The 26,779-nt window shown below is 31.6% G+C and overlaps 1 protein-coding gene across 1 annotated transcript in view; it reads right to left on the reverse strand.

Moving 5' to 3' along the window:
• Window positions 1-26,779, reverse strand: part of LOC139497771 (uncharacterized) — a 293,518-nt gene that overhangs the window by 203,642 nt on the left and 63,097 nt on the right. The window contains exons 5-7 of the mRNA XM_071286006.1: window positions 9,246-9,300; window positions 8,778-8,851; window positions 7,376-7,429 (exon numbers count right to left, since the gene is read on the reverse strand). Coding sequence (XP_071142107.1) covers window positions 7,376-7,429; window positions 8,778-8,851; window positions 9,246-9,300 — 183 coding nt within the window. The remainder of the gene's footprint in view (window positions 1-7,375; window positions 7,430-8,777; window positions 8,852-9,245; window positions 9,301-26,779) is intronic.

Genomic DNA, 26,779 nt, shown 5'->3' on the forward strand with positions numbered 1-26,779 from the left:
GTGCAAACATGGTCAGTTTTGGTTGATGCAGTCAAAAATTTTTGTTGTAGGAGTCAGCCTAAGGTATCAAAACTAAGGATTTTTTTTACGTATCAATAGATGGAACAAAAGGAGGACATGGTGGTACTCTAAATTTGTGCAGACAAAATTGTGTAGTCATGTGTTCCAATATTGCTTTCATATTGTATTATAAATTCTATCCTGACATTAAAATATTGCTGATATATACTATGCGGCTATATAGATTTGACTTAATAAAGTGAAAATACGGTTGAATTTGATAGGTATTGGAATATATATCCAATGCTCGTTAGCATTGTAACCAAGATCGTTTTTTCAATTTATATAACGACAGATCACGGATAAAATATAACTAGCAATGTTTATTCCTGTTATTTACAATAATACATGTACAGATGGGTGCAGTTCTAACCTGTACAGCAAGTTAACCTGATAACCAGACATTTGGACTGGTCAAATTTGACCTGTGACCGGATTTAGGAATGCTCTGACCAGTCCTAGGACCAAAATCTAGTTAACTTGAAAAGCGGACTTGGTCCTAGAACTGTTTTTATGTCTGCCAAATAGTTAACTTGGAACCAGGTCCGCTATTGATATAAGTTAACTTCGAACCAGTCCTGTCATAAATTAACAGAAGTTAGCTTCGAAACCAGTTCTGACACAAAGTTAACATAAGTTATCTTTTGCTTTGACAAATCCGATCGAAACCAGACCTGTTCCCAAGTTCACTTTTGACTGGTCTGCTAAACACTAAAGTTAACTTGTAACCAGGACCGCTCTCAGCGATTTTTTAAAAACATTTTTTTAATATTTTTGTTTCGTAGTATTAACATCGAAAATAAAGTAAAATTATTACTTCCGTTATCATGGTTATATAAACAGGATTAAATACAAATATTTGAAAATAAAGTACGCATAAAACGATTGCTTGTTATTTAAATTTATCTGTGAACTGCCAATGATCGCCAATCTATAAATCAAAAAATCTTGGATACTATGATAATGGGCACTAAATATATATTCCATTACCTATATCATATTCAACCATATTTGCACTTTATTATGTATATCTATCAAAGGACGTATATAAGATGTTAGTTATACGTCCTTGATCTATGTAGCCACAATCAGCAATATGTTAATATAAGGAGATAATTTGTTATACAAAATGAAAGCATCATCGACTACAAAATGTTGTCTGCACAAATTAAGAGTCCCAGCATGTCCTCCTTTTGTTCAATATATGTAACCAAATTTCAGTAGTTTTGATACCTTAGACAGACTTGCACAACAACATTATTTGACCGCATCGATTACAACTGACCATATGTGCACTTTAATTTGTAAATCTATATACCAACATAGTAAATCAGCCATATTTTTAATGTTAGGATTCCATGTATAATACAATGGACAGCAATATTGCAAAACGATTACAAAAAAAAAAATTGTGTTCGCATACATTAAGAGTGCCAGCATGTCCTCCTTTAATTCAAAATATTTCAGTATTTTTGATACCTTATGCTGACTTGTACAACAAAATTATTTGACCGCATTGACCAAAACTGACCATGTGTGCACTTTAATTTTAAAATATATATACCCGCATAGAAAATCAACCATATTTTTTATGTCAAGATTCAATGTATAATTCAATGGACAGCAATATTGCAATACAATAACAACAATTTTTTGTTCGCATACATTTAGGGTACCACTATGTCCTCCCTTTATTCAAAATATTGAAACGTAACAAAATTTCAGTAGTTTTGATACCTCATGCTGACCCACTTACGATAACTGACCATATGTGCACTTTAATGTGTAAATTTATATACCCGCATAGAAAATCAGCCATATGTTTATGTCAGGATTCAATGTAGAATACAATGGACAACTGTATTGCAATACAATAACAACATGAACAACAAATTTTTGTTCGCATGATTTTAGGGTGACAGCATGTCCTCCTTTTATTCAAAATATTGATACGTACAAAATTTCAGTAGTTTTGATACCTCATGCTGACTTGTACAACAAAATTGTTTGAACGCATTCACCAAAACTGACCATATGTGAACTATAATTGGTTAATATATATACCCGCATAATAAATTAGCCATATTTTTTTATGTCAGGATTCAATGTACAATACAATGGACAGCAATATTGCAATACAATAACAACAAATTTTTTCGCATTAATTTAGGGTGCCAGCTTGTCCTCCTTTTATTCAAAATATTGATACGCAATCAAATTTCAGTAGTTTTGATAGCTTATGCTGACTTATACAACACAATTATTTGACCGCCTTGACCAAAACTGACCATATTTTAACTTTAATTTATAAATATATATACCCGCATAGAAAATCAGCCATATTTTTTATGTCAGGATTCAATGTATAATACAATGGACAGCAATATTTCAATACAATAACAACAAATTTGTTTGCATTAATTTAGGGTGCCAGCTTGTCCTTCTTTTATTCAAAATATTGATACGTAATAAAATTTCAGTAGTTTTGATAGCTTATGCTGACTTATACAACAAAATTATTTGACCGCATTGACCAAAACTGACCATATGTGCACTTTAATTTATAAATCTATATACCCGCATAGAAAATCAGCCATATTTGTTATGTCAGGATTCAGTGTATAAAACAATGGACAGCAATATTGCAATACATTAACAACATGTATTATTCGCATACATTTAGGGTGCCAGCATGTCCTCCCTTTATTCAAAATATTGATACGTATCAACATTTCAGTAGTTTTGATACCCCATGCTGACTTGTACAACAAAATTGTTTGAACGCATTCACCAAAACTGACCATATGCGAACTATAATTGGTAAATATATATACCAGCATAATAAATTAGCCATATTTTTTTATGTCAGGATTCAATGTACAATACAATGGACAGCAATATTGCAATACAATAACAACAAATTTTTTCGCATTAATTTAGGGTGCCAGCTTGTCCTCCTTTTATTCAAAATATTGATACGCAATCAAATTTCAGTAGTTTTGATAGCTTATGCTGACTTATACAACACAATTATTTGACGGCCTTGACCAAAACTGACCATATGTTAACTATAATTTATAAATATATATACCGGCATAGAAAATCAGCCATATTTTTTATGTCAGGATTCAATGTATAATACAATGGACAGCAATATTTCAATACAATAACAACAAATTTGTTTGCATTAATTTAGGGTGCCAGCTTGTCCTTCTTTTATTCAAAATATTGATACGTAATAAAATTTCAGTGGTTTTGATAGCTTATGCTGACTTATACAACAAAATTATTTGACCGCATTGACCAAAACTGACCATATGTGCACTTTAATTTATAAATCTATATACCCGCATAGAAAATCAGCCATATTTGTTATGTCAGGATTCAGTGTATAAAACAATGGACAGCAATATTGCAATACATTAACAACATGTAGTATTCGCATACATTTAGGGTGCCAGCATGTCCTCCCTTTATTCAAAATATTGATACGTATCAAAATTTCAGTAGTTTTGATACCCCATGCTGACTTGTACAACAAAATTATTTGATCATATGTGCACTTTAATTTTTTAACTTATATACAATGTATATCCGCATAGTAAATCAGCCATGTTTTTTTGTGTCAGAGTTCAATGTACAATACAAGGACAGCAATGTTGCAATACAATAACAACACATTTTTGTTCGCATCTATTCAGGGTGCCAGAATGTCCTCCTTTTATCATGTTAATTCAAAATATTGATACGTAACAAAATTTCAGTAGTTTTGATAGGATTGTATGTTAAACAAAACTATTAGGCCGCATCATCCAAGTACCAACACTGACATGTCTGAATTCATTTGCACTTTATAGTACAAAGTATATGAGGTTCTCTATTGAGAATAGTAAACTGTTAATCTTTTATGTCGGTTGATTGATTTTGTTTGTAGTTAAACGTCAAGTGGCAACTATTTCATTCAAGTGCACAAATCTCTCGACAAATCTAACGAATTTGACGAGATTGTTAATAGTTTTACCACACCGTACGTATCTGGACACTGTGCAGTTTTCGCTAGAATATTCTGCGGAAGATAGAATAGTAAATCCAATGCAAACAAGTTAGATACAAATGAAATATCTATGCATGTATAAATTTAGGAAGAGACCGGTTAAAAACTTGAAACGAAGCAACGTCGACAATGATGTTCATATCCCACGATATAAGAATATTGTTCCGATGCGTTAGGATAACCTTTCTTTCCGCCTTTTAATAAAAAAAAAAATACAAACTTTCATTTTCTTTATGATAGCTCTATGTGCATGTATATCCATTGTTTTACGTATATAAGAATATATCAAATAAAAAAGAAAAATAATATTGTTGTATAATAACTAGTAGTATCAGCGAGTAGAGAAATTTGCTATACGGGGGAAAACCATGCGAATGTAATTGCATATTTTAATCAAAGCTCAAGTCTGATATGAAAACTCTTAAAAACAATAAATTGTCATAAGCAGACCTGTCGATAGGTCTGCAGCAGTCCTAAAAAAGCAGACCGTAGGTCTGGTCTACCAACGACGAAGTTAACTTGCTTGTCTGCTTAAAAATTCTCAAGTTAACTTAGAAAGCAGTCAACAAGCCTGCTCCAAGTTAAAGGAGTATGTCCAGTAAGGGCTGATTTTAGCCTAAAATATTAGGTTCATCTAACAAAAGATTTTGGACACTTTTCAATCACTTGAGTGTCTATTCCAATTGATTCAATTATTTTATCTGAAAGATTTTAACTGATTTAGTAATTAAAAACTCTCCGATTCAAGCTTAAATATGAACAATCTATCAAATATGGCAAACAACGTCACTTTTCAGATGGTCTTTGTCAAAAATGAAAGTGGCCGCATCCGTGTTCATCCTCAAACTTTATATATGTTATGTATTATCAGGAAATACAACTTACATTTCAATATAATAAATAAACAAGAATGCGGCTACTTTCATTTAAGACGGAAACCGTCTAAAATTTAACTGAAATGCTGAAATTGTGAAGATTTCAGTAATTAAGCATGACTTTATGATGCTTGTACCCGATATATGTGCATTGTATGGTAAAAAACAACCCATATTTATGTAGAAGCATTCAACTTTCCAGTAAATAGCTAAAAGATTACAGTTTCACAATTTTGTAAAACTGCTATATGTTGGGGCCAAACAGGGGTCTTACTGAACCTTCTGCTTTTGTCAAGGTTAAGACCGCACCCATCTGCATTCAATTATAAATCGTGTTTATATCATATAAGTATTAATTACACTTTTTTCGATGTTTATACCAAGAAACAAAGATATTAATTTTTTTTAATCGATGTAGAGCGGTCCTGGTTACAAGGTAACTTGAGAACAGGTCTGGTTTGACAAAAGTTAACTAGAGAACAGGTATGGTTTGTCAAAAGTTAACTTGAGAACAGGTCTGGTTTTGATCGGAAATTTCAAATCAAAGTTAACTTATGTTAACTTATGTCTGGACTGGTTTCGAAATTAACTTATGTTGACTTATGTCTGGACTGGTTTCGAAATTAACTTATGTTAACTTATGGCAGGACTGATTCGAAGTTAACTTATATCAATAGCGGACCTGTTTCCAAGTTAACTTTTTGGCAGACATAAAAACAGTCCTAGGACCAAGTCTGCTTTTCAAGTTAACTATATTTTGTTCCTAGGACTGGTCAGAGCATTCTAAAATGATATGAACGGTTAATTTTGGCCAGTCCAAATGACTGGTTATCAAGTTAACTTGTTGTTCAGGTGAGGACTGCACCCATCTGTAGTAAGACCAATTGGTCGATGATTAATATGATCCGTATGATATTTTGTTGGTTAAGAAAAATTGCATTATTATCAGGACATTACCGGGACCAAAACCTTTATCATGAAAGATTTTTTTAGTTCTTCTATTGAAAAGAGTTGATTGTAATTTTCCTCCTTTTTTTATTTAAATATCAATTTATTTTTTTCTTTGTTTTATTTCTTAAGATATTCTTCGGAATTGTTTGAAGAAGATTTCCAAAAAGTCTCAACTAGCTTATTCATGTGTTTGGCAATATCTTTTCCCGATGTAAATAAAGTATTGCCTTCCTTTAAATATATTTCAAACAACAACAAAAAAGGATGTGTCAATGTACTGTATGACGAGTCAAAAAATTACCTTGTATTTGTAACTACAGTTGGGTGCAGACCAAGCATTACATGTAGACGGGCCGAAAAAGTTAACGCGGCGTTTACTCGCGTGCACTTCACGTAAACGCCGCGTTAACTGTGCGTTAACTCCGAAATTGCAGTAGACATTAAAAGTAAACGGGCGTTTACTTTCGCGTTTACCTCCGCGTTAACGCAAAAACGGCGCGTCTTCTAATTTTGTAAAGAGTAAACGGGCGTTTACTTTCCCGTTTACCTCCGCGTTAACGTGGGAAAATGCGCGTCTTCTATTTTCGTAATAAGTAAACGCGCGTTTATTGTTTGTAGTAAACGCCCGTTAACGCAGATTATCATCGTAACCTGGATACATTGACATAAAATATGAAATGATAAGGAACATCAAAATTAATTGACCAACTGGTCATTTCCGCTTGACATATTGACGATTACAGTTATTTAAAAAAAATGTTATGATGAATCACACATTTGTATTTAATTGAACAATAATTATAGTAAATTTCTTGTTCTTCGCAAATAATAGTTTAAGTATGTTTATTCAAATAAATGTAATTTAATCCTCACCAAAATCAAACAGTTTTCTCATCTTAGACAGACTGACTCGTAAAATTAATCAAAACTGACAATATTTACCCTTTAACTGTTTAACAACTATCTTATTCTATATAGTAGTAATTCAGTTATATTTTTATGCCATAATTGACAATATAATACAATTGACAGAAATTTTTTTACCAGCATGACGGCCATGACCTCTTTTTATTTAAGGACAATAGTGTTTTTTAAAAAGTCAGGAGTATGCCAGTTATTTTCCGTTCATGTGATGTGCTTGAGCTTGTGATTTTGCCATCCATGTGTTTAGGGACTTTCCGTTTTGAATTTTTCTTGAAGGTCGGTATTTTTTTTCTTATTTTACTTTTTTTGTAACACAAACGATCGTCAATTCCTTGGAAGAATAGCTAAATCAAATGCATTTTCTACTAGGCATGCACCAAATACATGATACAACCATAAATAGTCCTTGTCAGCGTTGTTTGTATTATTCAATGCAAGATTCCTTCTTTGGTGTGGAACTTTGAATACAATTTGCACATACTTCTGCCAAACTATATTTTAAAGTACTCACAGTATGCAAATGATAATATCATAACCCATTTAGCTGCTTCGATGCGATATTCAGCTGCAAAAATACCAAAAACAGGTAATGAAAGTGTTTTGTATTTCACGGCATTGTTATTGTCCATTTTTTAATTATGTATAATTTTACTACCAAAGACGGTAACTCTAACTGATAGTATGAAACATAAATTCTGATCAATTGAATGTTTTGTTCAGTTTGTGTGTTCTATGTAGCAAAATTTTTGATGACGGCAATTCTAAAAAAAAAAAAAAACTCAAACGCATATCAATTAACGATTTAACATTTACATAATTTAATTCATTTTGAGGATGTTCCACATATTCTGGTCGATCCCTTTGGTTGATATATCAATATGCTTACTATATTCTTCATTTGATCTATCCGTTGAAAATATTTAAGATTCTTCTAATTATTTTCAGTTCTTCCGTCTGTTTGAAAAATCTTACTTTGTGAAGAATGACTCTGTTTCCAACAGCAAGTACAACGAAAATGATATTAACAAAGTGCTGGTATTTTTGATCGACCACATATTTGTTTGGTTTGGTGGATTTCTATATCAGCACACAATCGGTATTCAAATAGGAATTATTGTGTATCATTACTGGACGATTTGTTTTTGTAGTCATTTGAATATGAATTTACACAAATACCTTTCAAAGACAAAAAAGCAATCGTATTGCCAAGTTCTCCAATTTCTTTTTCAGATATATTGATGTCCTGTCTATCAATAACTTACACAACAATTAGTGATTACATACAATCCAGTGAACTTGAATGATACTATCGAAAGTAAAAGGTCTGCGACTTAACTTGTTTTTTCACTTGAAATTTCAAGCTAGAATCTATGACAAACGAGATGATTTTCCAATTGCCAATTTCACATATCTCAGCAGTTACATCTGCTCCGTCGTATGGGATTTTTTTTTATCTCAACTCATACGTCTTGCTCATGAATGTTAACACTATGCGGACTTCGTAAACAAGGGCCTTATTCAAAAACTGCCCCAAGGGAGTAAAGAAAAAGAACAATTAACATTTCATAAGTTTTACATTCACCACCACGAATTGAATGGCCGATGCGATGTGTTTTGGTCTCAATTAATCAGCGATATGTCTTTGCGGTCTTAAAATCTTAGATATCAGTATATTCTACTTATCTGTATTTTTTTCCGATTTTGTCCTCTTCCCAATTGTGTCATTTGATTGAGTTAAGATTTGCATTATGCATGCATAGCTGGGTATGTTTTCTTTTGTTATTGTATCTGTTGTCTTTTAATTAAGTAACTATGAAGATTTACACAATGCTACGCAATAGATATCGATTATATTGTCTTAGAATTACTTTATTATTTTAGATTAATATTTTTTTAATCAGGTTTGAACTTACTTGTAGGAACATTGTTTATGTTGTATTTGTAGTTGTTTAACTCAACGATCTTAATTTTCCGTGATATATTATACCTATAAAATAAAACGCATACACATTTTAATGTCGCATAGTTTTGTATATAATTTCTACTTCCTAAGTTACAGCTAGCAGAATCTATGATAATTTTATCGACGTTACTTATATGAATTACACAGAAGTTAAAAGTATGTAGCATTTTAAATCTTTGGAACTTGTCGTCGTGAGCATATCTGATACACCTGTATCAATTTGGTATTGGTATTTAGAAATAAAAACTTTGGAATATATATTCACTTGCGTATCATCAGAACTTAAACTTATGTTGTTTTTTTTAAAATAAATTCAACGAGCGATACTAAATATATATAGATATATGTAGATTATTGAATAACAATAATTGAGCAAAACGAAGACATATAATTTGAGACATAAAAAAAAAACACTTACCTATCTCCTAAGAAACTGCTTTTTGTCATTTTCAAGTCATCATAGCAATTGATATCTAAAACATATATTTTTTGAGAAGTTTGTTTTTCTTTATAAAATGTTTCCCTTCTATAAATGGTATACACATGAATATCCGGAACTTGTTCGGTAACAACTTAGTTTGCACAATCTCGATAACCAGCATGTATGCAAATGCACTCAATTGTTTGCATTGCACTATTAAAGTTTGTTGGTTATAGCATATACGAGGGGTTCCTTTTCTTTATATTAATATGCTAATACTTTACATTTGTGTGCAACATATACATTTCATAAGAGATACTTGCAAATAAGTCATCAAACTGAATAAATTCAAAAATCAATGACCCACCGTTTCCATCTAGTTCTCAATAAAATGCCTTATCAAGAGTAACAATCACTAGTAGCAATTTTAAAGTCTGAAACGGTCATTTTGGTCTTATCATATCTGAATCGACTGAATTTACCGCTAGGAAAAAATCATGACGACTTTTCAGATTTTAAGACGCTGTTGAGATATGTCGTGTTTAGTTTCTTCAATCAAAATAAATAAGACAGAAGTATATGCCTGTTAAACAAGATATGTTAAGACAGTTTCAGACAAATTCAGAGCAAACATAAAAAGTAACGTTCAAAACTTTTAGATCGGGTTAAGATCCTTTTAGTGTGTCAGACTGATATGAGGAGTTACGCCCCTTCTTGCGGATGATACATTTTATACTTCTGTTGGTCTATTTTGAAGAGATGAGGGAATATATATATTCCCTCATCTCTTCGGTCTATTTTGAAGAGATGAGGGAATATATATATTCCCTCATCTCTTCAAAATAGACCAACAGAAATAAAAAGTCAAACAATAATTTTATGTTTAATTATTCAAAATAATATACGTTTTTCATTGAAGCATTTGTATTGTACATTTTTTGTAATTAAAATGTATCATATATAAAAGTCTATAAAAACGACCAACCAGCAAATTTACTATGTACCGGATCGTCTAGAATAGGCAGATAAGGAAAACATTGTATTAGTCTAAAGATAAAAACTTGTGACACTTGAAGAAGGCCATTTGTTGAGCCGAAATATTTGTCTACACGATTTAATAACAACTTTTTCGTATTATAACATCTTATATCTTTAGACTGATATATATATATATATGATGTTTAGACGAGTTGTATATATATATATATATATACAACTCGTCTAAACATCAACCCAACAATGTTAGATCTGTAAATTTGCTTTCGCAAATTTTTGGTTCTTCCCTCGCCGGGATTCGAACCCATGCTACTGTGATATCGTGACACCAAATCGCCTGCCCTGCAGCCGTCCCGCTAGACCACACGACCACCTGGGCTCTCAAAAATAAGAGCTTTCGGTGGGCATGTGTTACCTTTCCACGTCAGTTTTAATCTAGCGGCGTACTACAGTACATGATATATAAGGCATGAAGATGTTATTGATACAGATCAGCTAAATTATCTATAGTAAAGGATCCTACAAATTAATGTAAGATACAGTCACAGAAAATAATTATATTCATAAGTACGTCTGAGTCAGTGACAACCCTACAACAGATGTATCCATCGGATCGCCATCAATGATGGTGATAAATGGCTGTGTACATAATGTATATACAACTCGTCTAAACATCAACCCAACAATGTTAGATCTGTAAATTTGCTTTCGCAAATTTTTGTATATATATATATATATGGTACATCGGACAGACTGGTAATTCAATTTGTCAAAGAGTCCGTGTTCACAGACAACAGATACGAGATCCATCCACATGCAAGATGTGAGCGAACATTTCGAAACGTGCAGTAGTGGAAAATTTACCGTATATCCGTTCTATAAAATGAACGAATCGAAGAAATATAAAAGACTGGCAAAGGAAGCACACTTTATAAAGGACTTTCAGCCAAAATTAAACGGATCTACGTAAACACGTTTGATTTATCTCCCCTTACCGTTATTGAAACGTAATAAACGTTACCAACGGCAGTGTCGTCAAGGACATTGTTAAAACGTCGTCTGAAGATTGTCAGAAGGCATGAAAGCGCTAGTGACAATATTTTAACGAACTGTTATTATTTGATGTGAAATGTAGTTTGCGAATTTAATTTTTGTTTATTATATATATACAAATGTATGTATACAACGAATGTTGTAATTTATTCCAATGAAGAAGGCCGTAATGGCCGAAACGTAACGGAATTTGTGTTATAGTTTTTATTATATATATATATATATATAACGTATATATGTATATATATATAACGTCTGAATAGTAGTCAACGATTTTCCCCACGAGGGCTTACGAGTAACGATACATGTACTGTACACAATAAATAAATTATATTAAAACGCCTAAAAAAGTGTACACAACAACTCCAAATACAAAACAAGGTAACTATAAATGTAGTTATTTATAAATATTTCGGATAATAGATATCCTTCATCGGTATATATGATTGTGATGTTGAATGAATCAAATATCAGTCTACTTAGATTAAGCTGTTACAATCTTGAAATTTATACTATAAAAAAGTCAAACCGATCATCAGGTAAGACGCTTGCACAATTCTAAAAAATTGTTAAACATGACATAGGTTATATGACTACTTACATCAGAGAGTTCAAATATATGCTTTAAAGAAAAATAATAATGTGCGATATGAACCAGCACAATTCTAGAGCTTTAACGGTGTCGACAATTATGATGTTATAAGAAAAATTGCGTCAATAAGAATTCCAAATAAACAGCACTGAGCGGTCTAAATTTGTAAATATTTCAGATTTGACAACGGTAGTGTAGTTACACTTTTTATCCGAGTATAAATTCAAAACTACGTTTAAACCTATGATTGCGTTGGATAAAAACCGCAATTTTTATACGTGTGCATGTAAAACAAATTTCGTTGTAGAAGGGTATAAATACAGCACAAACAACATTTTCCAAAAGACCAAAAAGTGAAGAAGTATATTTAAATAAAACGCATTTGACTAACAGGTCGAACAACTGATGTTCTTTAACCCTGCTGACTGCCATTGGCGATTGCCAAATAAAATTGAGTACAAGATGTCACAAAATGGATCTTAATATAAATTTAATACTAAACAGCAAACAATTAAGGTGGTATGAGTGTCTTCCTCCATCTTGGATTGTAAAAAACAGAGAACCAAAGGTCCAGATTTTCTATCAAGTTAGCAAAATTTGATGCAGGAATGAAGTTTTTAAATTGATTGTTCATTTAAAAGAACCAATTTATAAGAATATAACTTATAATTATTAAATATCTCTCTCTGCAAATGTTGATTATTTTTGGTGGTTTTTATTTTTTTTTAAATTGGCATTTTAAGGGGAAGTAAATCTTAAACAGTGCATTTTCTGAAGGATTCTACATGGAATTTTCCTATTTTGTATTTTAGCCGGAAAAAACGTACGGTGACCCTATCTTTTCTTTTGATACTCTCAAAGCATTGTCTGAAAGCTATCTTTTCCTTATGTATTTAACAATTCTATCATTTTGTTTAGTTTCTAATAACAAAATGGTGTTTTTCCCTGTATAATCCATACAAAATGTGTCATTTTGTCACGTCCTGTAGCTTGAAAAAATGCGCGGTGACCTATCATTTTTATTATATTTTTCAAGATATATCAATGATTACTACGTTTTGGCAAAGTATGAACAAATTCTATCATTTTTATTTTAGACTCCCATACCACCTTAAGAGCAATTTTCTGTAACCACCAACCATTTTATATAGGGGGGCCGGCAAGCATAGTCGCCGATTTTCATAAAACTTAGCCAAAACATTTGATCAAGTAAAAAAGTTTGAAAAATGCCCACCCAAAAGTTGCTAGGTCATTGTTGCCATGACAACCAAGTGAATGAGATCTCCCGCAAATTTATAGGATTTATCACCGAAAAAAAAACACTTCTTCACAGTTATTCGTAATCAAAACTAGGTTTTATTTAATGATATTTGAAAATATTTTTTAGAAACATAAAACTTAACAAATAAAATAGCAATGTTATATATAAAAAATAATTTGGCTGAATATTGTCAAAAACGCAGAAGCAGAGGTCATTTTTTCAATATAGTTAAGAAGACAAATTTTACACATTTTGTATGAACAAAATAGACATTTTTGCATCCACCTCCATTTAACCTGTGGTTATGAATGAAAAGTATCAATGTTTCTTATAAAAAAATTATGACAAAATGTTTGGGAAATTGAGTTCTAGGATGGTTGCTATGGAAACAAAAATGTGTCATTTTTGCCTTTTTACCTCTAAAGTGTAGCCATTTTTTTTAAAAAATAATCCACAAAAAGTAATTATTATTGAATGACTATGATGTGCAAACCATTGGCAATTAAATAACCGTAAATTTGTTCAAAGGTCAAAGGTCATTGATATAAATGATTGTAAAATAGCACGGCAACCCATCCTTTTTATTATATTTTAAAAAAAAGCATAGTAAAATCTTTATTTTAGCAAATTATGAGAAAATTATGTCTCAAAAGTCTATACTTATGATCTACCTTAACCATGTTAAATTATTTGTAATCGTGTCTTGTTGATAATTTTTGAATTTCTAGTTTTTTTTCTGCTATAATATGGTATTTTTGATATTAGGCAAAAAAAATAAAGTAAAAATCAGCTGACGATTATGACGAAGAAGATCTAGTGCTGCTGATAATCTATTAAATTAAATGTTTCTCTTTCTCTTTTATTGTTTTCAAGATAATAGGCAAACAAATATATAAATGGGGAATGTGTCCGTGGAACACAGATGATGCCCCCCCCCCCGCCCCACCCCCCACCGCTTGCATATCATATTTATAAAATTCTAAAGGGACATATCAAAGAATTTTAAAAATGCAATTATTGTTATGTTTATAAAGGCATATAACTCCAAAACGCTAAAGGTGACGCCACCCAATTTTCAAATTGCTCTGTATTATGTGGCAATAAGAATGGTATGCAAGTTAAACAACATTTGGGAAAGGCAAACTAAAATAAGAGAACGGATACCAACTTTTGGGAAGTACGGACGGACGAACGTACAAACAGATAGAAAGGGTAACACTTAATGCCACGTCTGCTTCAGCGGGGCATACAAAGGTTAACATTCATCATTTCAGATTTCAGAATTTTCAGAAATTCCCCTGTAAATAGATAGTAGGTAGACCCTTTTATTTAAAATTAAAGGTCCGTTTCAGGATTTTCTATTTTCTATAACAATTTTTATGATGATGGACAATTTAAACTTCATTTTATTCCTTTATTCTATTTGAGCCATGTAAGCCACAATGGGATACATTTTTAAAGTACATCATATTTGTTTATTTAAGGAATGACTGTAATATTTTTTCTGTCTATGAAGAAATAACATAAAAAATGGTGCACACTGAATAACGCGCGTAGCGGGTTATTTAGCAGTGTGCACCACATTTTTTATGTTATTTCGAATAGACAGAAAAAATATTACAGTCATTTCTTATATTAATAATTTAATTTTAAATTCCATTTTAAACCGTAGAAAACCATGAAAAAACGTTGATGACGTCACGGTCACATGACTAAATTATGTCTATGGGCTCATAACAAAATAACGTCAACTAATCAGAAGACGCGTTACATTCTAAATTAAATTATATAAATACATATTCAACTCGTCTAAATATCAACCCAACAATGTAAGATCTGTAAATTTGCGTTCGCATATCTATTGTTCTTCCCTCGCCGGGACTCGAACCCATGCTACTGAGATATCGTGACACTAAAACGCCTGCACTGTAGACGTCCCGCTAGACCACACGACCACCTGGGCTTCATAGAAATGAAGCTTTCGGAGGTCGGGTGTTACCTTTCCACGTCAGTTTTAATCTAGCGTCGTACTACAGTACGTGATATATTAGGCATGGAGATGTTATGTTTACAGATCAGCTAAATTATCTATGGTAAAGAATCCTACAAATTAATGTAAGATACAGTCACAGAAATTAATTATACTTATAGTAGGTCTGAGCCAGTGACAACACATTTATCCATCGGCAGTGATGGTGATACATGACTGTGAACATTATGTATATACAACTCGTCTAAACACCGACCCAACAATGATAGATCTGCTGTAGAGTTGTCACTGGCTGTTAAATATTTATTAAACTTTATAAGACAAGAACAATGAAGAGACAAATATATACACATATAATTGAGAAAATAACAATTTATTTGAATGATAATAAAAGAAGTAGAACCGAAATATCTGACATCAAGTTACATTATATATAAAGATAAGGATATGTGGTATGGCTATCAAGGAGACAACTATCAACAACAAAACATAATCAATATTATCAATACGGCCTTTAAAAATGAGAAAAAACAGTACCTTATATTCCACTAGAGTCGACTGTTTAATAAAAAAAAATACGACATGAAAACATGAAACGCTTCAAAATAGAGAAAAATAGCGTTTGTCCAAGTTTGGTAAATCCAGGATAATTAAAGAAAATCATTTAAATTTTGAATTTTTAACCACATAGTGAATGTAATGTTAACTGACAGAAAAACTAAGTCTATAAGTTAAACACAGCAAAATCATTTTTTTTCCACAAAATTTACTTCTGGATACTATCTTATGATCATAAACAAGCTTCTGTCGTAGTTTGGAAGAAACCTAGATAGTAAGAAAGATATGAAAATTTCTAAAACTTTAACCACAGAATGAAAAACTACATATGGTGTGTTAATAATCAATTAAATTGGACTGTTCCATACCACCCATCTATTAAATGAAACACAGGCAGGACGCATGTTGTGCACCAATTGTGATGTATTTTGCGCACTGTGTGATGTGTTTTGCGCACTGTGTGATGCGTTTGATCATAATTCTTTAAAGGTCAATTAACATATTAAATGTTACAAAAAAGGCATCAATTTTCCATCGTTAATAAACTGATTAAGTATATATGTACCACTTCCTTATCTTCTTGTTCTACTTTACAGATCCAAAAGTACTATTTATGTCTCACTCACTTCCTATTATCGAAGTAAAACTGTCTATACGGCCACAGGCACTTGTCTCAGAAAAAAAAATCCTATATACCTTAACAGGTTCTTGTCTTAGAAAACAAATTCCTACATACCTTAATTATATTATTGCCTGTGCATACGGCATCAACAAACTTATGAATTTCATTTATACACATTACGTTGTGGCTTTCCGTTGAATGAACGAATCAAAATCTGACTATAGGACAATAGAAGACATGAAATTTCTTTAATTGATATATAGAAAATTGCAAATATATAAATCAGACATGCTCGTATTAATAAGTATCATGTCTGCACGGTGACCGTATTAGCGTTAACAACAAATTCTGGATTTCTTGTCTGTATATATTAAAAAATAATTCATTTACTCACAAGTAATTAATGGATTGGCCACAAGTAAATCATATTTATGAGTTTGTTACGATCACTATTTCATAAAAAAAAAATCAAATGTCTATAAATTATAGATAAGGTCACACCAATTCAATTTCTTGTTCTATGAAATTGTTCGACTTCAACATTTGGGGCGAGCGAGCGAACGATTTGAAATTTTTAATACAAAAAAAATCAATTTTACAAATTTTTGAAACGAAGCTTGAAAAGTGAAGGCGAGCGATTATTTTTATTTAAAAGAATACTTTTGCTATCAGACATTCTGCATTGTAATAAAAGCTGTTTATTTTAACCGTGTGCAATATAAGTATATCAGCAATCCACAGTTGCAATCTTGCACGTGTTGTCTTGTAGTCCAGTTATGATATTTGACATGAATAGTAAACATCTATTAAATGTAGTCTCTTTACAAAGTGTGCATGGATTTTTAAGATTCCGTATGGAACCACAGTTGTCTTCAAGTTACAACCAACAAAAGGTGCCAAGCAATCATTTATATGAGCATGTAGTATAATGACATAAACAATACTGTTTTACTGAGATTAATGGCGGACCGTGTTTAAAACTCTGTCGATTCTGTTTAGAATTATTGTGTTCAGTGTTGTTTTATTCATAAAGATCCGACGACATCGAAAGAATGCATTTTGGCTTTTATCTAGACTTTCTCTCATCCTCTGTTTATATATATTAGTATTTATTTATTAAAAAAACTAAGGTAATAATCATGTGAAGAAGATACATCGTTGCATCCAAGAGGAGGGCAATGGGTTTAGCTGTTATGCTGTTATGGGATAATTTAAATTTTTTTTATCTGTTATTCTGAAAATCTATTTGCTGTTAGCTGTTATTGTCTTGTTCCTAGTTAGCTGTTATAGGAATATTATTTTTATTGTTATCTGTTATTGTGAGATTGTATTTGCTGTTAACTGTTATTGATAATTTGAATTTTAGCATTTTGACAGCAAATCTTAACACAGGCACTTGTCTCAGAATTTTTGTTCCCATATACCTTAAGGTACATGTATATAAGAAAAACAATTCTAAGACAAGTGCCTGTGAATCTTAAGTAGAAATTGAAGATAATTGAACATTGTGACTTAGAGGGAGAGTTGTCTGATTGGCACTCATACCACATCTTCTGATAACTGTTGAGATCTTTCCACTGGTGATATGAAGGTCACGTATTGGAAGAAGGATTCCAGTAACATACATCTTATAAACATATGGTAAAGGACCATTCCAGTAAACATTATTATTATTCTTTGTAATAAATTCCATTGTCTGTGAAAATGTCTTTAGATGAATAATTATTGTACAAGTTTTAATTTGTACAAAACATGTGTATAAATCATGCAAATTAAAGTTTGTATTTTGACTTTGTACACATTTTTCTAACTAATTATAATTTATGTTTTGACTTTGTAAACATTTGTGCTTCAATGTTTTTTTTATATTAAAATTGCTTTTCAGGAAAAAGTGCTCTATATATCAAATAAATATAATGTGTCACTGCCTTCATTTTCTTAAAAATAAAAAAAAGAGAAAAGCCCAAAAAATTATCCATCGAATTCCCTTGATTTTTGTTTTAAATATGATCCTCATCAGATATATCCTTGGCCATATGTTTTCATTTTTGTTATTCAAATATAATATACATCTACACAGGGGGTACACAGATCAGTATCCCCATACATACGAAATATGCAAATTTAAGCAATTATTAATATCACACAAAAGGAAAACATATAACTAGGGATACCTGGATTGGTCGATTTCTTTAAAGCGTGACATGTGAAAGTCGAATAATTAAACGAAAAAACTAGAAACAAATTCCGGCGGGACACGGGAAATTACTATTATGGCAACGAAAAGCTTGATACGGGATTCTAGCTAAACAGTAAGCGGGGTCTAGGATGAGACCCCCCTCCCCAATGAAACCAATACGATTTGTACCAAAAGATGTAAAAAGTGTAATTTGTACAAAAGATCCATGTACGTTCAAAACTGAAAACTTAAAACCGAACAAAATTACTAGTTCCTGTTTTTGTTAAAGGAATATTTATATAAGTATATATATGTAAGTCTCTGTAAAGGCCTAGCTAGGTCCATACAACCAGTTATCTAGTAAGATCTAATGTATTGGTCCTGGACCGTACTGATTTTAAGATTTAAGTTACTGTTATCTGTTATTATCACTCCCAAAGATGTTGAAACCTCACGAAAGATATCAAATGTAAGAATTCATATTGAAAGAGTTACAGTCCTTTGATGTTGTAAACTTCCCACTAACACCATACACTATTACACCATACACCATACACCATTACATCATACACCTTGTACCACTACACTATACACGTTACACCTTTGCACCATACACGTTACACATTACACCATACACCATTTCCCATTCTATCTACACGATCCGAAATTACCCATAACGCAATTAGATTTCAAATATTAAGATTATTATTATTGTTTATGTTTACAATCCGAAAAATTAAAATAAAAAGAACTTCTTTTCAACAAATGAATTGTTGTACACCGTTCACTCACACTATTCCCGATCGAACATTACACAATCACACCATTCCTCATACACCATTACACCATTCCCCTTAAACCATACACCATAGCACCATACACCTTACACCATTGCACCATATGCCATACACCATTACACCATACACGGTTTTTTGGGAAGTTAACACCATCCAAGGGCTGTATTGGAGTAATGAAGAAACGTTATAACCATTTTGAAAGGGACTTTGAATATTGTTTTAGTGAAATCTTTGAATGATGAAGTTAAAGAATCTTACGTCAATTGACAAAATTGTTAGAGTGTGTGTATCCCTAACTAATCTTGGTGATTGAATTGTATATTCAGAAAACTGAAATATTTTACTCTGAACTGAAGATGTTTTAATGTAATATATTTGTTAGTACAATTAAAACACAATTATGTAATTATCTTATCTGATCAATATGTTGATTTTGCATTTTTCACATTATACCTACATCTTATCTGATCAAAATCTACATAAATTAGAAATTAATTCGACAAAATATTTTTTTGATTGCTGGCTACTTAATGTCCAGTGGTAAATATTTCATGCATGCTTAGGACAATAAAAGAAAAGTCTACAATATCACAGTCTGTATAACGTTTACAATGTAAAGTTATATAGAACAACAACAAAAAATAAGATTTTAAAACAAGAAAATAGTTTGGAACTATGTGCATCATCTATTTGTAATAACATAAATTTTACATATATATGTATATAAATACATGTAGGTTCCTACTGTTTTTTTACAATAGGAGCAGTACCAGGTAATTTTGGCACTCTTTTCATCTTAATGCAATCCAGATGAAACCACTTATTTAACAGTTCTGGTTATTACAACCTATCATGTTGCCATCTTCATGCGTCTGACATATACAAAATAATTAATCATTTGATGTAGGCTATTCTGTTGGTGATGAAATCTTTCTGGTAAGAAGTACAGGTGTAATTCCATTAATAACAAAAATGTGTGATTTCTTTAGGCATTGTTCTGATGAATTTATTGTCTTTGGTTACATTGCTGACAACAGTGAATTTTTCACCCCATACCACAAAAAAGATGTGTTGATGTTGTGCACATACATTTGCAGTTTAACCTGGCTATAATACTGATGAGTTTTTTTCAGTTCATGGTCTTTTGTAAGACAGGTATTGAGATCTGCAAGAAATTCAGGAAGTAGACTTAGTCTATAATTGTATGAACATTTCACTTCCACTACACTACTTCCATGGCAGTCACATGTTGCTATTCTATCTGCACTGACACCAATAAATGGATAATTTAAATCAATCAAAAAACCTGCTTTCTTTACACACAAGTTTTGATGGTTATGACACATTACTTGTTGATTTTCTTTAAGGGCACTTTCTTCGTGTTCACGTCCCCAAATAACTGCTGGTACATGCTTTTGGTGCTGGGTCACAAATTTTCTTCAACAGAGATGTTGAGGGATTTTCAAGGGTTTTATCTAATACATTGTGCACTCTTGATGATGTAATTCGGCCTACACGATGGTCATACCATGTCATAGAGCTGCTCTAGGCTTTGTTTAGTCACATATATACCTTGACACTTCATATGATATTGCCATAGAGTCAGAAATACCTTTGCATTTATCATATAATTCCTCTATGCTAAGCTTAATATTATCAGGATGATATAAGTCTTTGAGTGCTGCTGGAATGTTGGGGATATTAACTATTGGTGTTGTCCAATGAATGTCAGTTGAATACCCATTAAATGTGCTTAGAACAATTGGTTTAGTTGTACATCCTTTTAGTGAGTCTAATAGTTGCTGCTTTTGATTATCATTTGCTGGTGTCAATTTCCGGGTACGTTTTCTTTTACGAGACTTAGCTTTCAAAACAGTATTTGCTTTGTAAAACTTTAAGAAGGTTTTGGAAATGGGGTCTGGTAAAACCTTCTTAACAAAATCAGTATTCCATGTAACCAAGTCAGCCTGCTGCTTCAATTTTAAACAGGAGTGCTGTAACATGGGAACATACCTCTGATAACCTAATAAAAGAAACATTGAAATTAATATTTATTGAAATTATTAAAAAAACTGATGATCTATATTGTTTTTCAAATTTATAATTATTTTTCAGTTCATTTCTTTATAATTGCACATGTATACCTGAAAGGTAGATGGAAAATAGAGTCTACAAATGCAGACAATAATAAATTGATATGAATATTATTGTTAATGTTAAAATAATAGATTGATGTCTTGATTCTTGTAAATTGCAAAGACGAAATATTTCTCGCTGGACTGATACCTGTATGTATTTATGAACCCATCAACATCATTAATTATGTATTTGATTTTCAAATAAATGTGCAATAAGCTATATGGAAAGAATAAAGCCAGTTAAAATGGCATAAGTAAATGCTTTTCCAGCCATGCAGTCACAGTGGGCTGCAACAACAGTTCCACTAGTACTAACTGCAACACATGGGTGATGTGGATCTTCATTAACTCTCTGTGATGGTTTAACATCAGCTTTCAGGATATCTGGGGCACCGTTTTCTGTTAAGTAGTGAAATACTGTTTGAAGCCATCCATAAATAAAGAAATTGTGTTCTTCTAGGCTTGTGAAGGCTTTCATGCTTTCCCTTTTGTACACACCTGTAATTACAAAAACTTTATAAGTATTGTGTTCGTTTAAGAGTGCGTAAAGTTGAATCAATAACTAGTATTAACACTACGTTTCTGGTGATACAATTGAAAGTAGTGACTATTTTCACCAAAAGTCTTGAGATTAAAATTGAACAGTTAACTGAGATATGTATGACCTGCGAGAACTATTACTCTTTCAGATTTTTTTGGTGAAAGCCACTTGTAATTAACAGTTTCCTATTCCAAAATTCTATCTATAGCAAGTCTAAAATTGTTTCAGTCTGTCCATTTATAAATATGCAGGGGCAAAAGTTTGTCTATTTTATTGTCGTATACTTTTTTTTTAAATCAATCAAATCAATATTTTTTTTATTACTAAACCAATATACAGAATTTTGCCAATTACCGAATTAGATTTAATCAACAACGCAGGTGACTGATTTACACAGGATGTCTGTATTGTAAAATTTATTTCACATTGAAAGGTAAATTCAAGACAAAAACAGATTAATAAACAAAACAGAACAACAGGGGATATGCCTGTAATGTTAAAATAACTTCATCAATTACCTGTTAGGAAATTTTAACAGACACCAGATGCCCCTCCCCTATTATTATTTAAACTTGATCTAATAAAGAGTTATCATAATCATAAAAGTACATTTTTGTACACTTAAATAAAGAGTCATTATAAATACATAAATTATCCATGATAATAAGAACTAACTAAGTGAAACATAAAATAGCAAATCAACCATTTATTTGAAGGTCCGTAAATATTGAAATATTGTATTGAAATTTGTTTGTTTTTCTATTTCAAAAATCACTTTCACTACATATTTGGCAATTTATAGTTTAATTTTATGAAAGAAAAAAATCATCTTAAGTATGATTTAGATTAATGGTTGTTATTTTTTCTCTCTTGAGATAAATTTGACAGACAAGTTATTCAAGTAAAATATTTATTTTAATTTCCCACACCAAAACATTTTTTTTTCAATTCACGCTTGACAAGTGTCTTATAAAATTCAAATAATTCTGTCTATTACAACATTGAATAAATTAAGAAGACATATTTTAGAAGTTCAGGAAAATTGTATATCAATAATTATATGTAAAACTGATTTAAGAAAAAAAAATTGCTTAAGTATATGATCTTGGTGTAATCTTATCAAAATTCACGGAAGCAAAAGAAATAAAAAATAATTTTGACAATATTTTTTCATTTATTTTTAAATCTCAATTCTTTATTTCTTGACTTAAATGATTTTTCTTCAATGAAAAAAAAATAATTTAATGTTTTGGTAGATAAAATAAAATATAAACATTTATAATGTTTAGTAACTATGTTTATATTATGCTAAAGACTAAAGAAAAAAAAGCGACAGAAAAGCAAAATCAGTTTTAATTATTGAATGCAAATACCTGGGCTGTCAATAAGGTATGAATACACATCACCCCATTCAACATCTGGCCCTATACAGGGATTATTATGCCAAACGCCAGCGGGTAACTTGTAAGGACACTCTATACAACTAATCAGATTCAATTTGTACTGATAGCGACTTAATGACTTCACCATTTAAACTCTCTTGATAATTGTACGACATTATAACACCTGATTAATATTAAAACTAATCTCACACATGCTAATTAACCTTTTTCATATAGATATCTTACCTATGATGCCCCATTACTTATACTGGTGTCTGTGGTATGGCTTCACGCCTCAAAGATGGCGGATTCGGTAACCAACCGGTAGTGACATCACGACGAAATTAAGTATTGTTCTACATTGTCATATCGGGGCCTTTTATAACTGACTTTGCGATATGGGCTTAGCTCAATATTGAAGGCCGTACGTTAAACTATAGTTGTTAATGTCCGTGTCATTTTATTCTCTTGTAGACAGTTGTCTCATTGGCAATCATACCACATCTTCTTTTTTTATGTATATAAGAAATTTTATATTTATCAGTGCGTTTCTAAATAGTCACTGATTCCTCTTCATAATAATATTTAATATTAGTCAGTATTTATCACTAAAATCCTGGTTTTCTTAGTATTTCCCTTAGGCTGCGCAATACTTGTTTTTGCCAACCCTGTTCAATATATTGATGCATAACATAGTCTGTATTTTTTGACTATTTGTTCGGCTAGTCGAATATGACTGTTTGAGAAAAAAGTGAAAAAATACGAAATCCTTGGGCAAAAAGTCGTGCAGAGACATATTGTTGCGCTAATAGGGTCGGGTTTTGGTGGAAACACAATGCCTCGAGTCTGTTGAAGACATATAAGTTATCATATTGGTATAAAAAGACGCATAACGTGCTATAGGCCTTGAAATATAGATGTCCATTACATTCAAAATAACTGATTTAGCGCTCTTTTTGTCCCATTTCAAACCTGGACTTTAGTTTTTGTCTAATTCGTTTTCAATCAATCAGCAACCTCAATCTTGTTTTTACAAGGGAAAATTCATTGAATTTCCAATGCCAGCTTGATTAGGTACACCCTAGACAGAGCCCGATGGAGCAAAGGGGTAAAAAAAGGGGGGATCAATTTGGCACACACATTCTTTTAAAAACATTCTGAAGCTTTTCTTTTTGAAATTGAAAGTAAAGTAAAGTTAAGTTACATTTGAAATAGGAAATTATTTTTTCCAACACCTGCAGTGAGATTCGAACACTCAATCTTAGCGCCTTGGAATAGCTCATCGTACCCCTGCGCCACTGGCATTGTCAAGAATTTATTGAAATTTAAGTACTTAAGTTCACTACTACTGAAGAAATTAAAACAAAATATATAAAGATCTTCACCCAGTTTGTTTTCTTTTAGAAATTATGTGTTCAGATGATAAATTTTTGTGGCCAAATGCATGATTTTTACGCAAATCTAGGAGGAATCCACTCTTTAAAATGTAATTTTTGCATTGAAATATACACTTTTCTTTATTGAAACAAAAGTGTTTGAACTTTATCATACCTCAAGACTTACGACGTTGACAATACAATGCACAAATATCGCGTTCAAACTGCTTCTCCGGTAAAACGCCCGAGTACCGGCTCAAAAATGAAAGAAAATAAATGCATCAAAATGTCTAAACAAATCACACAGAGCATCATATCCACCATATAGATTTTAGCATGTAATGTTCTACCATTGATCGTTGTAAAAAAATGACGTCTTTATTTTTTTTGTTGACGTCGTTATCTGATAGTATGATTTATAAATTAAAAGAAATTATGCATAAACTTTTGAAATCATTTCTCTTTTAGGTGTTTTATTACTTCAAACTTTATAAATTTACATAAACGTGCGTTTTTGTCCTGTGATAAAAAAAGATTTATTTACTTATGTCTGCATACTTATTGTATAACAGTAATCTTTTCACTTTCTTCACCACAAACTTTTAACATGTTTAAGTTAATGAGTTAGGAAGATGGATTAAGACGGTGGGGATGATTTTTGCTCATTGTTGAATGCTGTAAGGTGGTCTATAATTCCCAACGTCTATGGCATATGTTATCAGTAATATAAAAGGCATTTATTCAACATTTCTTTGTTTTATATTGGAAACTCTAAATATTGTATGTTTAAGTTTATCAACAATTAAAAATACAGCTAACAGAAGAGAAATAAAATTTTAATTTTGATCTTATATATATATATGATTGATAAATAAGCAAACATCAGTTAAACTATGACAGCATCTGCTTGTTTTAGTTCCATTGTATATACTAAACAATCAGATTCATAAGTAACATGCACATTTTTTCTGACCAGCATATTCTTGATTATACATTTGTCCAACCAGCACAGAACTCATAAGATAAGCAACTCATACAGTAACACGATGTGTTTCTAAGTAGATGGAGCTGCCGTTCCTCCTGATTACAGAAAAAATGAAAGTTGCGTAATGGCTTAAGTCATTGGAAATAAACGTAAAACTTTGATGATGCAATGTGTCATTTACTTTGTTATGAACTACCACAGGTTGCAAGATTACATAGCATTTGTTGAAATAAGACGACTTCACCTCATCAGCTGTCTTGCAATTGAAGTTTTCGGCAAAATCCATCTACACAATCATATGATTCCGAGGAAGATTAGCCTTACGATATTGTAATGCATAGTACTGGTTTCTGACTCTATTGACATGTTCTTTAAACTAAACAAACTTGAAAAGTTTTATGAAACTGGCTCTGTATTTACCCGCGACCATTCATCATATTGAAATGGACCACTGTCAGTCGTGAATAAAGCGTCTACGTCAAAGTGGTCTGTATCATCTTTCACAATACCGATTTTATGAAGACAGCGTAATTTTAGCGCCATGTTTTGGTGCTTGTTACACAAGCATGTGTTACGGGTAGCATATGTAACTAATGAGAAATTTATCGGACGATATTTACAAAATCTTGAATAAAAAAGTTTGATATTCAAATTATCTGACCTAAACTTGAGAAAGAGATTGTTCATGTGATCTGATAAAATGTGTTTTTGTTTTTGCTGACCGCTAACAGTTTTATAATCTGCTTTCCCTGGCATTACAGACGAGTTGTCCCCTGGGTTTAAAAAGGGTAAAACTGCTGTTTCAATTTCTTCTTGTATTTCTGTAATAGATTTCATTTTGTATTTTTTGTTACCTTCCTATTTGCTATGTTTTTGGTAAAGCAGGTATCAACAGCCTTAATTTCTTCCACAAGTACATTGTGAAATTGTAGTTTACGTCTAATTGTTTTATATTTGGACGGCTCAAGACCGACATATCTCATTTCGGCATCCGCGGAAGTCAAAGGTGTGATGTTTTCCTTATTTTGTTGATTTTTGTTTGATTTTGATTTATTTTTTAC

This window comes from Mytilus edulis, chromosome 12, assembly GCF_963676685.1.
Source record: "Mytilus edulis chromosome 12, xbMytEdul2.2, whole genome shotgun sequence".
Classification (NCBI taxonomy): domain Eukaryota; kingdom Metazoa; phylum Mollusca; class Bivalvia; order Mytilida; family Mytilidae; genus Mytilus; species Mytilus edulis.